The sequence below is a fragment of the Schistocerca serialis genome, chromosome 1 (assembly GCF_023864345.2).
Source record: "Schistocerca serialis cubense isolate TAMUIC-IGC-003099 chromosome 1, iqSchSeri2.2, whole genome shotgun sequence".
Lineage (NCBI taxonomy): Eukaryota > Metazoa > Arthropoda > Insecta > Orthoptera > Acrididae > Schistocerca > Schistocerca serialis.
Window position 1 is genome coordinate 154,338,261 of NC_064638.1, and position 17,448 is coordinate 154,355,708.

Here is a 17,448-nt window from a genome sequence, read left to right on the forward strand (position 1 = left end):
GTATGGCAAGAATTTGATTACCGTATTGACTTCTGCTGGGTCATTCATGGTCCGCAGATTGAATGTTTGTAAAAAAAACTTTCAGTGCTTCTCTTCAAAATGTGACATCTACATAATGTTTAGTTCTTGTGCAATAAATAATTGAAAGTATTCCCGGACTTTATGTACACCCTGCATATACATCCAATATCCATCCAAATGTTTCAAATGTTTATCAGAGCATCATTCTCTCTCTCTCTCTCTCTCTCTCTCTCTCTCTCTCTCTCTCTCTCTCTCTCATGCCCCCTCTCCCTCTTTTCTCTCTCTCTCTCCACTCCACCTTTCTCCTCTCCTTTCCCCCTTCAGTTATCCCTTCCCTTCACTCTCCCTCTTCCTACGTTTCTTTTGCTGTACACTCTGTACTCTTTTCATCTTCTTGTGTGGCCATGGAGTCATTTGTCCAAAGACCTGCCTCTTTCCCGCTTTTCCCACCTTGCAGCCTTATCTACCTACTCCCCACCTCCATCAGCTCAGGAAACTGCTTTCAGTACCAAGTATCAATAATTAGTCCTGTCATGGCCGTGTGTGTGTGTGTGTGTGTGTGTGTGTGTGTGTGTGTGTGTGTGTGTGTGTTTTAAAATATGTAGCCTATATATCTCCAAACATTTATTAGAGTATCATGTAAATTTGAGTGTGTTGATAACAACTTTTTCCTGTTATATATACAGGGTGTCCCAAAATAATGTATTCACTCTTTGAAACAGAATCTCTCTTTAATTAAAGGAGACAGAAATACAATTTTTATGGGTAATAATTTAGAAGGCGGTGAAAAACATAACAATGCTTTCTTTTGTTTTAGAATTGTCAGCAAACATGGCATTATCGCTTGAACAACGGAAATGGATGCTAAAGTGTTACTGGAAAACAGAGAATGTGAGTGTGGTATGCCAATGTTGGAGAGCTGAATTTGGGACACCACCACCGACAAGAGTAACAATTACAAGAATCAGAGATAAGTCTGAAGTCAAAGGAATGGTGCACAATATGAAGAAGGGACATTGCGGACGAAAGAGAAGTTGAACAGACAATGAGAGTGTTGATGCAATAATCCAGGCATACACATGATCCCCAAAGAAATCTGTGAGGCAGTGCTCTCATGAGACAGAGATCTGCACAAGTAGTGTTCATAGAATTTTGCGGTCTCAGAACTTTAAAGCCTTACATTCCAAGGCTTCTCCGTGCTCTTAACGAGGATGATCCTCATAGGCAAAGCGAATTTTGTGAATGGTTCATTAACAGATGTGAAGAAGAGCAACGTTTCTAAGATCAAATTCTTTGGTCAGATGAAGTGACGTTTAAACTTGGTGGAACAATTAACCACCATAATTGCATGTACTGGGCAAGGGAGAATCCATACGTAACGGAGCAAAGACATGTTTATCTACCAGGAGTAACAGTCTGGTGTGGTCTGTCTTCTGGAGGATTAATCAGGCTGTACGTCTTTGACAACACTGTCAAGGGTGACTCGTACTCGGAAATGTTGGAAATGGTAACTCCTGGTCTTAGCATTATGTTTGGAAATGAAGTTTATTACCTTCAACAGAATGGGGTGAATCTCACTTTCACCTGGATATGAGGGCATTTCACAATTGTACATTCCCTGCGAGATGGATAGGACAAAGAGGGAGTGTGGAGTACCCCACTCAATCTCCAGGTTTAACTTCTCTAGACTTCTTTCTGTGGGGTACTCTCAAAAACACAGTTTACACTGTGAGACCACACACACTGGACGATCTAAGAGAGCAAATTGAGCAAGCTTGTGATGCTATTCCATTGGAAACAATAAAATTTACATGTTGCTCAGTTGTAAGTCATTGCTGATTCTGTATTGCAATTGACGGACACCAGTTTGAACATTTACCACCTTAAGTTGGACCATAAGGCACCTAACACCACTAAAATTGTATTTCTAACCCCTTTCATTAAAGAGATGTTCAGTTTTAAAGAGTGTGTATATTATTTTGGGACATCCTGTATTATGTATATATTTGTATAAAATAAACATTAAAAAATTTATAGCCTATGGTTGACCAAGTGTTTATTAGAGAATCATGTAAAAATTTGAAGTTGATTAGTCTAGAATATTTGAGATTTAAGGGAAGGTAGATGAACCACTTGCCAACACAAAGCTGCTGTTCTCAAACAGCATAAATGATATCTCACTGCTTATCATGTCCATCTGAGATACAGAGCACAATCCACAGTGTCACATGCTCTCATTCAATGGGAGACAGTGGAGACCTTCCTGAAGACTTGACTTAGCATGTGTGTATAGCATCTGGTAATCATGGAATGCATGCTGAGACCCTGTCCACCCTTGCCAGCCTAATACTAATGATGAATATGTTTTCATCATTAGGATTTGAATCATGTACTACCGAGCTGAGCATCAGTACACCAGCTTACATTAGTAACCTCAGCTACTGAGGGCAGATACATTGATAACAGACTTCAGGTTGGAAATAATTTTACAGTAAGACAAGATTTTTCTCTATGCTTTTATGTTTCATATCAGTATCAGTATAACAACAAAGAAGCCTGAGCTGCACAATTAGTATATCAGTTGATGAACTGAAATGAAGCACCTCCATTCCTCTTCATCTGCATTTTATTCTAGATCGCATGATATGCAAGGCGAGTCATAAATGAGGAAAAACATCCTGAGGACCACATGTTGTTACGCAGAAGTCAGGAACTACTGTTATTTATTTTTGTCCTGGACTTATTATTTAGCAAATAAAGAAAAATTTACCACTCAGCAATACTCTGAGGATGTCTCATTACACACTAAAACCCTGGTTTGCATCATCCAGCAATGGCCAGGACAAAGTCAGTCTCATTGTAAAATATGAGACATTGTATAAGAACTTGGGAAGCATACATTGCCAAAAATGACAGAGAGAGAGAGAGAGAGAGAGAGAGAGAGAGAGAGAGAGAGAGAGAGAGAGGAAAGGGGGGGGGGGAAGTGTGTGTGTGTGTGTGTGTGTGTGTGTGTGTGTGTGTGTGTGTGTGTGTGTGTGTGTGTGTGTGTGTTTGTGTGTGTAGACAACACAAAATAATCAGGGTAATGTGATAGGACTACCGTTCTGAGAGCTGCAGTCACAACAGCGCTCATTGCCGGGTAGCCTCTGCACAAATCTGATGATGGCCTGTTGCAGCTCCACCAGGCCTGGGTTCAGCCGTTCACTGCCACCACGGCCGCTGTCATCAAATGCACGCATGAGTGCTCCTTCTTTACAGTTCACCAGCACAGACATCCATGCTCGCTGATCTGCCTCATCTTCTGCTTGGAAATGGTATGTTCTGTTGTCTGAAAAATTTATTTATACCTCTAAAACATTTTGTGCACCTGCAGAGAGCAGAGTATTTTATCACAAAATACATAAAAAAGACAATAAAACAGTGTTAAGAGTCTACTGAATAATTACATCCATCTTGCAGGGTGAACATTACGTAAAAATCAGTAAACACAGAGGGGAAAAAACTAGTAGCTTCAGCCTCTTTTCTATTGCTGTTCAAATACAAACAAATAAATGTAGCTTAAACATAACTCTAGTGAGCAAAACCTCTGAAATGATGGCTCTAAAGATTGATTAGATTTATGTGAGTCATCTCAGTTTGCAGAATCTCCCAAAGGATTTTAACTGAAGTTTAAGATAAGTAGCAGAAGAATTCAGGGAACCTTGAATAATGATGCCATTCAAATAGTTCAAACCAGTGACAGCAGTGCAAAATCACTTGCAGCATTGCTGCTGCCTTAAGTAATCATCCACTTGGTGAATATATGTCATATATATCTTTGATTCCAAAATGAACAGGCAAATCCATGTAAGAATTTTGACACTGTATGGAAGGTACAAATGAACTTTATACCTTTTACCACATGGATCATATCACAGCATAGAATGTCTTACTTGTTGAGCTATGATATTAATTAGCAGAAATGTATATTATCTGAAAATTCAGAAAGGTCCAATTTTCTTTTCTTAAAGCTTCACAAAGGCAAGTCCATTACACTGCAGTCTCCCTAGAAAGTTTTATGAATCATTTCTACACATTTCTTACATAAAACTGCTCTTATGTAGCCTCCCTTAGGGAGACAGTAAGAAGAAACCTAATGCATCATGTATTTTCAATGTAACAATCATTGAGCTCATACAAAAGACAATCATGAGAATTTTGTGGCCATCTTACAAGAGATGAGGTCAAAGCAGCGCCTGTCATCGGGCACCAGCTTCATCTGGCAGGTCAGAAGGTTCACCCTGGTGGGTGGCTTAGTTTCGTCTGCATGGCAGATCTCGAGAAATCCCTCAGCAGTCACACGGCACCTCCTCTTCTGCCACACACGACGCATCTTTCCCTCTGACTTCTTTAACAGGTGGCCCGTCCGGGTCACCCCATGCTGCTTGTCACCTTGCATCTGGTGCAACGAATAGCCACCACCCTTGTCTGCACTCACTGAAGACACGCTGGACTGAAATGTATCCAAGTGCATAAACTAAATTCATCACAGATTTTACAAATACATAAAATATCTGTAATTCAGTAACTATTGAAAATTACACAATGAATCAATGAAACCAGGATTTATGTTAATGGATTTATAAATACTTTTTAAAATATTATAATGTATTTTAGAAAGCCATTGCTGAACGTATTCTCAAAAAATCTTGCAACAATAGTTGGTATGCTCTGTGTCACTATGGGATAAAAGCAAATTTTTCTAATCCACTTCAGAATTTACTGTCAAAGTCCTATAAGCACTTTCAGAATCACAACAGATATCTAAAATTAAATAATTATAATTCACATTAAGAAATTTTTCACCACTAGCAAGTGCGTAGAGCAGAAAAGTATGACTGTAATTCACTAGTGATTTATGAACCAATCTAACATCTAGCAGCAGCTTAAAGCTTGTACAAAATCCTAACTTATCATATGACCCCTGCTAGTTCACCCACAAACATAATCCCATAGGGATCATGAGGATAATGTTAGAATAATTACAGAAAGCACAGAGGCATTCAAACAATCATTTTACCCATGCTCCATACCTGAATGGAACAAGAAAAAACCCTAATAACTTTAAAGTGGGATGTACCCTCTGCCATGCACTTCACAGACATTTATAGAGCAAAGATGTAGACATAAAACTGGTGATGTTTGCCCCTACACTTAAGAGCCATACATCACCAAGTGCATTAAACTCACATAAATGAAATGGTATCAGAGAAATCATTTCTGTAAACCTGAACCCAAAATGACAAACATATATTTATGCCAGATGGGAATTTGAACCTGTATCTCCAGCTTATTGTGAGCATTTGTCCTACAGCAAGAAACTCCAGCACTTATCCAAATAAATTCCCCAATGGTGCTATTCCTGTGCACCACAAGAGATTCCTCCTAATTTTTATGTGGAAACATCAGTAACAATAAAAATCTGAGTCAGGCCTGTTGGAGTGCTCTGGTAGTGTAACAGTTAACATGAATGGTTATGAAAGGAAAGAAATCTGTGTTCGACTCTCAGTCTACCACAAATTTTCATTTGTCTCAACATAACCACTCAGCTCTACTTTAATCTACTGAAAATGAAAGTTAAAATTATTGCTTTTACTTTCACATCAACTACAGTAAGAAAGTTTGTTGAAGTAACAATGGTTTCTTCATTGGATAACTGCCTGTATCTTACATCTCAGATGATCAATTGTTTGGAGAGAGCTCTGACAATCTTGCACCTCCACTGCATGTGAAATACTATAGTTCACTAACATTTTTCCCTTGTTCCTGCCTATCCTCCCCTTGACAAACTAACAATCTCAGTGAAATTGACAAATTGTATTTGTCACTTAATGCAACATTTTTCCACAGCCTATCATAAAAAAGAAAAAAAAATAATAACGCTGCCTGTTATCTCCGGGATTGTCACAACATAGAACAAACTGCAGTTCTTACACATTACACATCTTACCTGTGATTAATAACAATGCACCATTAAACACTAATTAGAAAACCTAATTGCATAATTGAAGCACTATCCATCAGAATCTATTCAGTGAATTATCTATCAAATACAGCATATCTACTTTCAGGTTTTTGAAATGTATTCTCTGATCAGAACAAAAATAAAGGGTGATTCAAAATGAATATGTGGCTTTTAAGGCTTTGTAGTATTTATTACATTCAAATAAATAATAAATCAAATGAAAGAGCAACTCAAAAGGTTTTGTTTGTATACCTGTGAAGGTTTTGTTTGTGCACAAAGGGAAGAGAATGGAACAACTGGTAATTACTGAAGAACATGCTGAGTGAGTGACAGTCTTTCACGGATAGGTTCAAGAAATCAGTTCGGAAGGCTAGTCGTGAATTAGCAATTCCAGGGACACCTGGGTGAAGACTTGTAAGGCAACACTTACAACTATGTCCTTATTGTATGCAGTTGTTACAATTCCTAAGGCCTGAAGACTACAATTTATGTGCCAATTTTGTAAGAAAGGTTGCTGTATGTTGATAAAGATTTTCCTGATTTGTCATCTTCAGTGATGAACTGTCTTTTCACCTAAGTAGAAATGTGAACACACATGATATACGCATCTGAGGAGTCATGGTACAGTTGCAATTAAACCTCACAAATTCAGTGGTTTTTGTGGCATATCCCAGCAGAAAGTTTATTGGCCTTTCTTTTTTGACGAAGCAACGGTAACTGGTGTTTCTTATCTTGATGCGCTAGAACTATGGCTCTTTCCTCAACTGAAAGAAGCTAAACCACAGTACTTTATTTGTCAGCAAGCACCACCTTGCTGGCATAACTCAGTATGTGGTTGGTTAAATGGCGTACCACTGGATTAGGCAGAAGTGGTCAGGTGACAGAGTGCATTTTGCAGGAACCTATATGTTCACACAAGATTTGAAGCCATAAGATTTTTACCTTTGGCAGTTTATAAACAATCATGTGTATGTGCCACCACTACTAATTGGTATACCTGACTTTAAAAACAGCATTGTTGCAACACTTACTCTGGACACACCGATCAACGTTTGGGAAGAACTCAGCAGTCAAATTGATGTGTAATGAAAGGTGCTCAAAATTGAACACTTGTAAGAAAAACTGTTTGAACTGCTCTTTCATTTGATGTATTATTTATAGTTGTAAACTGAATGTAACAAATGCTACTTCAAAATAATGCTGTGGTGTATTAATAGCAACAGATATATCAAGGCCCAGTAAAACGTCATAAACACGAAAAGAAGCACAGAGTCATTTGTGAAAGTATATGATTATAAATTACTCAAAAGGTGAAATTCCACAATCTAGTTGTATGTCCCAATTTTGTGATTAGGGGATGGGATGAATGCTCACTGTTTTAAGTGGGTACCTCTTCTGATCCAAAATAAGAAGCCTAGCTGAAATCACAGTTGTGCACACTGACAGACAGGAGCTAAAGTTCATGCCATTTACAAAAAGTTACTTTTGTCCAATTTATTGTTGTTCCTATATACTTCATCAGTTCAAAAAGTTCAATGGACTGGCTTTATTCCTGGCATAGAAGTGACATCAGCACAGTAACTATGGTGGCAGCTTGACTATGGAAACAACATATTTGTGTTCATCCGGTAAGTATGCAACAAGAAGTGTTAAGCAGTGGATATGTGACCATAGTGTGCCAACATTGCTGTGTCACAAATCACAATGAAGCAACATCTCTAAACCATGTGTTCAAGACATTCTCCAGAATGTGTGTGCAAAATCTATCCTGCACACCTTGACCCTAAACAAAAATGACGACACATGGACACCTGCCATGACTTCAGTGAAACGCAAAATATAGACAATTCTTTTCCGGAAAAAATCATCAAGGGTGACAGGACTTGGTGTTATCAATACAAAGTTGCCACAAAATGACAAAATGCAGAAATTCATGTGAAGGGTCAACATACTGATGACATAACCGACAATATGATGTACAAGTTGAACATCAAAAGAAGGACTTTTTTGACAGTTTCACACAGTTGTATGAACATTCTGTGCTCCTAACAGAGTGTTTGGGGGGGGGGGGGGGGGGGGGGGGTTAGGAGGAAACCTGAAGCTTCAAAACCACAGCACAAGTTTCTTCAGTTTGACAGAATTGTGGCGAAAGTGCCATTTACCCTTCGCTATCTGTTCATCGTAAAAAAGAAATCCACTGATCCAGTGGCTGCTAGCAAAAATCATGACAGTCTAGCAATCTATCATCACACAGCTTTAAAAATGAATAAGACTGACAGCAGAGAAGAATAAGAATTCTCAATACCTATTATATGATATTGTTTCACATAATCGATGGGTACTTCAAATTTGCTATAGAAAAACATTACAACACCATGCAGAAAGAATTCGTAGAAAGCCAAGGCATGGAGAATATGATGAAACTGATGGTACATACAGTAAATTTTCTGAAGTTGCACTCGTTACTCTGCTGTCAATTGTGACAGTTTTCAATGGAATTGAATGAAGATTATGGAGACTGTATGTATTTCTGAAAAGCAAGTTGGTTAAATCAAGGGGCATGCCTGGAACAATTTTTCAATTTAAAACCCAGTGATGTTGAATATATGAATAAGAAAGGAGAGCAAGATCAAAAATTAGAACTTCTAGAAGGGATTGCACACCTTGCATTTTAAGTGGACGTGATTGTGCACTGCCCAGAGTAAGTTATTGCAAGGTGAGAAAAAACTTATTTCTGATTTGAAAGGGACACATTTAAAAAGAGTACTGCATTGCGGAAAGGACAAATTCTGAAAAATAAAATATTTCTTTCCCCTAACTTCACTGGCATTAAAAAAAATGTGAGAGTTGAAGAATTAACTGTGATCTTGAAAGACTTAAACATATAGTTTTTAAATGTTTTGAGAACACTGCCGATCTTACATCTGTTTTCTAGCCCATTTGCCATTTCAATTAAAAGTGCCATGTGCTTGCACAGATGGAAGTGATTGATCAGCGAGGTAATTCCCATTTTAAAGATAAATCCCTTGAATGTTAAAACTGTCCATGACACCCATATTAATTTCCTTGGATAGAGTTTCCATGTCTCCATAATGAGGTAGCAGAAGTGCTACAATATTTCGATCAACAAGTGTGTGTGAAAGCTTATTTTCAATTATGAAACTAAAGAAGTTGTAATTACGTGACAACTCAAAGGCAAAAATCTGTGAAACTGTCTGCGCCTGTCCCTATGCTGACAGTCCACATCACATAAAAATTATATTATGTATTCAGTGTGCCAAAAACAAATGAATAATACTGAAAATTTGTTTCATTTGTGATCTATGTTGTTGAGAAATATGAAATAAGTTGTATCCAGAGCAACTGTATTGCCACTTAAACGCAGCACTTGTGTAGTTTCCACCCTATTGCCCCTCCTCACAATCCAGACAACATGATGTGGTGTGGGGGAAGTGTTCACGCAGGTGAGAGAGCTATGGCACATGTAAGAGAGCTACGGCACATAAGCAAGGGCACTGTTCATGTGCCGAATTCTTGGACATCCCTGCTGTAGACTGACAACCCAATCAAAATGCCTTCCCTTCTTTCAGATAGCATATTCAAGAGGTTGTTAACATTTATAGATGTGTTCTCAGAAAAACCATATTTTATTGCTAATTTTGATAGAAGGTGAAACGAAAGTCTAGCTTTAAAACTGGGCTCTAATTATCCCTTATGGAGCCATGCATAATGGTCTTGGTTGTGCATGTAAGCTACTTTGAGAGAGTTTTTGAAGACTTCCATGTGCATCATAAGAGATTTTGATACTTGGGCAATGTATTTTCCTGTATTGCATTTAAGAAAATGAGGTAATTTTCAGAACATTACACAAAAAAATCCAAAACAAGGAGTAAAAGTCAGGACATAAATGAATTATCAATCAAAGACAACTAAAAATTTATTTTGACAAAGTAAGAGATCAATAATGCTATTGGGGTGCAACACATTGAAGGTGTCAATGCAAGTATTATAAGTTTTGAAGTGCAGTTTGCAGAGCACACTCTTCAGAAGTGCTACAGATAAAAAGTAATGCAACTGTTTTTACCAACAGGTAGTTATGAATTTATGTCTCAACAGTCTATTTTGAGCTCCAGCTTCACTTGTCTTTCACTTCAGACATGTTACAAGTGATTTGTTGTCCATGTCGAGGATTAAATTTCATATAACAAACTAGACAGCCAACATTCTCACCAGTGCTTTATGCACAGAACATTTTACAATAATTTATGGTTTATTTTCAATTAAAGTTTCTCATGCCACACATTATCATTTATCAAAATGGTGGATGCAAACACATATGCATTAACTTGCAACATATGACAGTATACACACATGACAATACTGCTGTGACAATTTAACACCTACAACAACACCTACAAGATTCTGATAAAATTGGTATTTTGAATACAATATGGGGTCTAATTTTCCCAAGATAATCCAGCACAATGTCAACATTTCTCAAATTAATGTAACGATAGTTATAATGCAAAGATTTTTTTTTCCAGTGGAGAAGAGGGGGGAATAATGTTATGGAAGGAGGCATCCTCTACAATCAGATGATTACCGTGCTTTAAAAATAAATCATAAAGGGACACTACATAAAAGGAAAATTCAGGACCAGTATGTGGTAAAAGTTATTGTTTCATAGTTTTTTTATAATACTTGTTGTTCATAACGTGTATCAAAATACTCATTGGAGACTTGTCCACTGTCTAACTTAGGTTTCTGGATTTACCTTGCAGTTTCAGTTTTTGCAAAATCTACATAAGGTCCTGACTGACTGATTCATATCGCCCAGTCCAAATTGCAAAGGATAGAAGCTTGAAATGTGGAGATGGTGTTGATCTTACACTGTAGATGTTGTTTAAGAAGGGATTTTTCAAAATTCCACTCCAAATGGGGAGAAAGAACATGAAAGGTTTTTTGAAAATATGTTGCTATCAAGGCAATTTTGAAGCTAGAACTATAAAAATTTGTATTTGGCTTCTCTATCAGAAATAATGAAATGTGTTTTTCAGCATTTTTTGGAAATTTAACTCCTATGGGGGTGAAATAGTGGTTGAAAGTTTTTTTTTAATACATCATTATTAAAGAACTACTACAGTATCTTTAAAGCTGTATCAATGAAATTTGGTATTTGACTTTTTGGTTACAAATAAAAAAGTACATGTTTTGGTGTTCTTTGAAATTCAACCCTTGTGTGTGCGAAATACGGAATGATATCTCTAACGAAAATATATAATTGTGAAAGAAATTTTAAAACTCAATATACGAAAATTCCATTTCACTTACTGGTTAAAAATAAAAAAATACATGTTTCACTGTTTTCGGAAATTCAACTCCCATGGGAGTGAAATAAGGGATGAAACTTTTTATGAAAATATTTCATTATGCCAGCATTTTTCAAGGTAAATATGTGGAAATTTGTATTTCGCTTCTCTGTTAAAATAAAAATTACGCATTTCTCTTTAGGGGTGAAATATTTTATTAATATATTTCATTGTGAAAGCATTTTTTAAGTTAAATCTTTGAAAACTGGTATTTGACTTCTGAGTTAGAAATGAAAAAAATGCGCGTTTCGCTGTTTTTGGCAATTCAACCCCTCAACGAGAGAAATAGGGCCAGACTGATTCACTGACTCATCACTGCCGAGCCGTAAGCACCAAGGATAGAAACTTGAAATTTGGAGATAGTGTGGATGTTACACTGCAGGCTTCGTTTAAGAAGAAGCTGTTTGAAAATACACTCTTATGGGGGTGAAATAGGAGATCAAAGGTTTTTGAAGATATGTCGCTATTAAGACAGTTTTGAAGTTAGAACTACAAAAACTGATTTTTGGCTCCTCAATGAGATATAAAAAAGAATATGTGTTTCTGGATTTTTATAAATTCAACCCCTAAGTGGGTAAAATAGTGAGTGAACTTTTTTTTTAATAAATCGTTATTAAATAACTATTAATGTTTTTCAAAGCCACAGCAATGAAAACTGGTATTTGACTTCTCAGTCAGAAATAAAAAAAATATGTGTTTCAATGTTTTCGGAAATTAAATTCCCTAAGAGATTGATTCACAGGGTGAAAAGTTTTATGAAGTTACTTCATTAAGAAAGCATTTTTAGAGCTAAATCTATGAAAATTGGCCTTTCACCTCTCGGTTAGCTGTAAAGAAATATGTGTTAGGGGATGTAAATTTCTAGGAAAATACCACAATAAGGTACGATGAAGAAAAAGGTTGGACTCCAGCTAGCAGAATAGCTTCATGGTCATTGGAAATACAACGCTTCTATGACCTTAATCAGCGCGAAAACTTTAGAAGGTCTTGCAATTTGTGAGCAACATAAAAATTCGATTAAAGAAAAACGAAAAAGATCTGTTCAGACTGTACAGTCTACACGAGTGAAGGAGAGGGCATTAAGCGGGTGTAGACTACACAAAGTGCACAGCCGTAGACATCAGGCTGCGCTACTGATCAGCCCGTTACCACAATCTATATTTCGCCTCGGCAGCTACACTCGCAACCGAATTATTCCCGCCGGGCATAACTTAGGTCCCGGGCTACGGTACAGTTCGCTCTGTCACCACAGTGAGGGAGTCCACTAGCCGTTTGTGCTGAATGTTGACGAGGTTAAAAATGGGAAGTGGAGTGGAAACTCCGTGTGGATGGCAGACGAGGTGGTGCTCCGGCGCGCCTACCTCCTTGTCGATGCCGGGCGCGCTCCGGAGCAGGGACCGCAGCTCAGACAGCCTGCGGCGCTCCTCGTCCTGCTTCTGGCGGATCTTGTGCAGCTTCACCGACAGGTCGGCCACGTAGCTGCCGAAGTGCTCGATCGTCTTCAGCCCGTCCTGGAAGTAGCTGCAACACACGGGCCGCCCGGCCGCCGTTAACCGCCGCCCGCTAACACGCGCTAACGCTGCAGCCGCCGCCGCTCTGCCTGCGAAGCTACTGACTTGTCGCAGCACTGTCGTAAGCATAACGTCTCTTCTTTTGTTCTGCACATTCATTTTATTTAATCGCAGATCAGAAGAACGCTACGGATTCCAATAGCGCGGAATGTTTGCGCCCTTTAACACTAGTGCTGTAGAAGTGACGAATGAATTTTGTGTCGCAAGGGTTCGCTATTGTCGAGACACATACTCTTTACAAGATACTCGTTTCTGAACGTCCCAATGCATAAATGTTTTTGAAATTTGTTGTGGGGCCTCTCTATGACTATGATTGTCGACTTTGCATTACTTAAACAAAAGAAAAAGAAAAAAAAGACCGTTTGCTGCTTGTCCGCTACACAATGATTGCACTACACAACGAGAAAAAGTACTGTATTTTAAGCTAAGCCTACATGACATTGTGATATTAAGGATTGTAGCCGGCCGTTGTGGCCGAGCGGTTCTAGGCGCTTCAGCCTGGAACCGCGCGACCGCTACGGTCGCAGGTTCGAATCCTGCCTCGGGCATGGATGTGTGTCATGTCCTTAGGTTAGTTAGGTTCAAGTAGTTCTAAGTTCTAGGGGACTGATGACCACAGATGTCAAGTCCTAGAGTGCTCAGAGCCATTTGAACCATTTTGAAAGATTGTAAACGAAAAATCAAAACAAATATTCAGTCTAGAAATGTTATATTTCACATTAAAGAGATCAATTCAACTACATCTACATCCATACTCCGCAAGCCACCTGACGGTGTATGGCGGAGGGTACTTTTGAGTACCTCTATCGGTCCTCCCTGCTATTCCAGTCTCGTATTGTTCGTGGAAAGAGGGTTGTCGGTATGCCTCTGTGTGGGCTCTAATCTCTCTGATTTTATCCTCATGGTCTCTTCGCGAGATATACGTAGGAGGGAGCAATATACTGCTTGACTCTCGAAACTTTAACAAAAGCCCGTACCAAGCTACTGAGCGTCTCTCCTGCAGAGTCTTCCACTGGAGTTTATCTGTCATCTCCGTAACGCTTTCGTGATTACTAAATGATCCTGTAACGAAGCGCGCTGCTCTCCGTTGGATCTTCTCTATCTATTCTATCAACCCTATCTGGTACGGATCCCACACTGGTGAGCAATATTCAAGCAGTGGGCGAACAAGTGTACTGTAAACTACTTCCTTTGTTTTCGGACTGCATTTCCTTAAGATTCCTCCAATAAATCTCAGTCTGGCATCTACTTTACCGACGATTAATTTTATATGGTCATTCCATTTTAAATCACTCCTAATGTCTACTCCCAGATAATTTATGGAATTAACTGCTTCCAGTTGCTGACCTGCTATATTGTAGCTAAATGATAGAGGATCTTTCTTTCTATGTATTCGCAGCACATTACACTTGTCTACATTGAGATTCAGTTGCCATTCCCTGCACCATGCGTCAATTCGTTGCATATCCTCCTGCATTTCCGTACAATTTTCCATTATTACAACCTCCCGATAAGCCACAGCATCATTCGCAAAAAGCCTCAGTGAACTTCCGATGTTATCCGCAAGATCATTTATGTATATTGTGAATAGCAACGGTCCTACGACACTCCCCTGCGGCACACCTGAAATCACTCTTCGGAAGACTTCTCTCCATTGAGAATGACATGCTGCGTTCTGTTATCTAGGAACTCTTCAATCCAACCACACAATTGGTCTGATAGTCCATATGCTCTTACTTTGTTCATTAAACGACTGTGGGGAACTGTATTGAATGCCTTGCGGAAGTCAAGAAACACTGCATCTACCTGGGAACCCGTGTCTATGGCCCTCAGAGTCTCGTGGACGAATAGCGCGAGCTGGGTTCCACACGATCGTCTTTTTGGAAACCCATGCTGATTCCTACAGAGTAGATTTCTAGTCTCCAGAAAAGTCATTATACTCGAACATAATACGTGTTCAAAAATTCTACAACTGATCGACGTTAGAGATATAGGTTTGTAGTTCTGCACATCTGTTCGACGTCCCTTCTTGAAAACGGGGATGACCTGTGCCCTTTTCCAATCCTTTGGAACGTTAAGCTCTTCTAGAGACCTACGGTACACCGCTGCACGAAGGGGGGGGGGGGGGGGGGGGAAGTTCCTTCGCGTACTCTGTGTAAAATCGAACTTGTATCCCATCAGGTCCAACGGCCTTTCCTCTTTTGAGCGATTTTAATTGTTTCTCTATCCCTCTTTCGTCTATTTCGATATCTACCATTTTGTCATCTGTGCGACAATCTAGAGAGGGAACTACCGTGCGGTTTTCCTCTGTGAAACAGCTTTGGAAAAAGACATTTAGTATTTCGACCTTTAGTCTGTCATCCTCTGTTTCAGTACCATTTTGGTCACAGAGTGTCTGGACATTTTGTTTTGATCCACCTAGGGCTTTGACATAAGACCAAAATTTCTTGGGATTTTCTACCAAGTCAGTACACAGAACTTTACTTTCGTATTCGTTGCTCTACTAATCACTGATAAAGAACATTTGAGGACAGATAAACTGTCTAACTTATAAAATGTAGTAAACAAAGCGGGCATGATACCTAATTTCGTTATAGCATACCTAATTCTGTGACACTATAAAGGGTAATGTACCAAAGAGTACGTAGTCTCAAAGAGAGTGCAGATGGCGTTCCGGACATCTGACTAAACTGATCAGCTGGCCAATAACGTAGTTCGGTTCGGAGTGGTATCAGAAACGCCTCGTAGAAGTTGTGTGAAGAATTCCTGTGTTTCCGAAGTGAAACAGGTATGAATCACTTTTCAGCTTTCTTGGTGTAGTTCTGGTACTCCGTTGGGTCGTGGAGGTGACCAAACAGCGAGGTCATCGTTTCCATCCATTTAGGGACGAATGCTGAAGGAAGCCGACCGCGCCCTTTCAAATGAACCATTCCGGCGTTTGCCTGAAGCGATTTAGGGAAATCACGGAATACCTAAATCAGGATGGCCGGACGCGGGTTTGAACCGTTGTCCTCGCGAATGCGAGTCCAGTGTGCTAATCACTGCGCCACATAGCTCGGTCTCTCTTTAGGGCACAGCTGCAAACTTCTACCTCTTGAGTGCGCTGTGGAGTCCGAAGGATAGGTTTTGTTTCTGGATGACTGAATTAGGGACGAAAATCGGACAGGAAGCTCATCTACACTGAAGAGCTGCTGAATCAGGCGAGACAATGAACTGAAAATGGAAAAAGCAAACAAAGGTTGTCGTTGCTCTTGGTATGTAGGCGCCTGTTTTAAGGAAAAGACTGAATGTTGTGAGTAGAGAACATAGATTTTGGCATTTACAGAGGACTGGATCCAGTTCGTTAAGTATGGGAGATGGTGGCACGAACAGTGCTCTTCATTTGAGGGTGATAATGTGTGCATTTGTGACATTTGCTAAATGTGTACTCTGGGCATGTTTTACGTACTGTTCAATAAAAGTATTACCTCTGTGTTGCTGTAGTTTTCTGAACATGTAGATTTTGTGTCAATAAATATAAACCTAAAAGGATTTTGTTTTCCTATCGATAATAACCCAGATATTTACGGTTATTCCGTCACTGCGCACTCTTGTGTAAAGCTCCCCTACTTAAATTATTGATTATGTTCTTAATTCCGTGACGTTTTTCTTTTCACGTGTTGAAGTTCACTTAACGCATTTCAGCATCAGTATCTCTGTCCACTAACGTTTGCACAAATATTACACATAAATACAGTAGCATCAGGTGAACCGATTGACTGACAACTTTCATGGAATCATGGCAGACAAAAACAACACTGAATCCAAGGACTTTTATTCTTTCCACAGCTATAGCTCTCTTTACAAGTAGCGCATATGTCATCATTTCTTTTGTTATTTGACTTCTGTTTTCCCTTACACACTGGTTTAATACTGAAATACTGAATTCAGTGTTCCGAAACTGTTTCACTGCGGAAAATCGTAACACGGTCCCTGACTTCAGCCGTCGCACGGACGCCAAAATGGAAAATATTGAAATAAACGATATCGGAATTGAAAAACAACTGCTATCACTTAGTAGCGGAAAAGCATCCGGACCAGACGAGATACCCTTAAGATTCTACAGTGATTATGCTAAAGAACTTGCCCCCTTTCTATCAGCAATTTATCGTAGATCGCTGGAAGAACGTAAAGTACCTAGCGACTGGAAGAAAGCGCAGGTCGTTCCCATTTTCAAGAAGGGTCATAAATCAGATGCGAATAATTATAGGCCTATTTCGCTTACGTCAATCTGTTGTAGAATAATGGAACATGTTTTGTGTTCTCGTATTATGACGTTCTTAGATAATACAAATCTCCTTCATCATAACCAACATGGATTCCGCAAACAGAGATCATGTGAAACTCAGCTCGCCCTATTTGTCCAAGAAATTCACAGTGCCGTAGACACTGGCGAGCAGATTGATGCCGTATTCCTGGACTTCAGGAAGGCATTTGATACGGT

General features: G+C 39.2%; 1 protein-coding gene across 6 annotated transcripts in view; it reads right to left on the minus strand.

Moving 5' to 3' along the window:
* Positions 1–17,448, minus strand: part of LOC126464634 (arfGAP with SH3 domain, ANK repeat and PH domain-containing protein) — a 315,585-nt gene that overhangs the window by 93,649 nt on the left and 204,488 nt on the right. For all 6 annotated transcript variants that reach the window (XM_050096250.1, XM_050096248.1, XM_050096249.1 and 3 more), the window contains exons 5-7: positions 12,756–12,915; positions 4,234–4,513; positions 3,122–3,349 (exon numbers count right to left, since the gene is read on the minus strand). In XM_050096250.1, the coding sequence (XP_049952207.1) occupies positions 3,122–3,349; positions 4,234–4,513; positions 12,756–12,915 (668 nt within the window). The remainder of the gene's footprint in view (positions 1–3,121; positions 3,350–4,233; positions 4,514–12,755; positions 12,916–17,448) is intronic.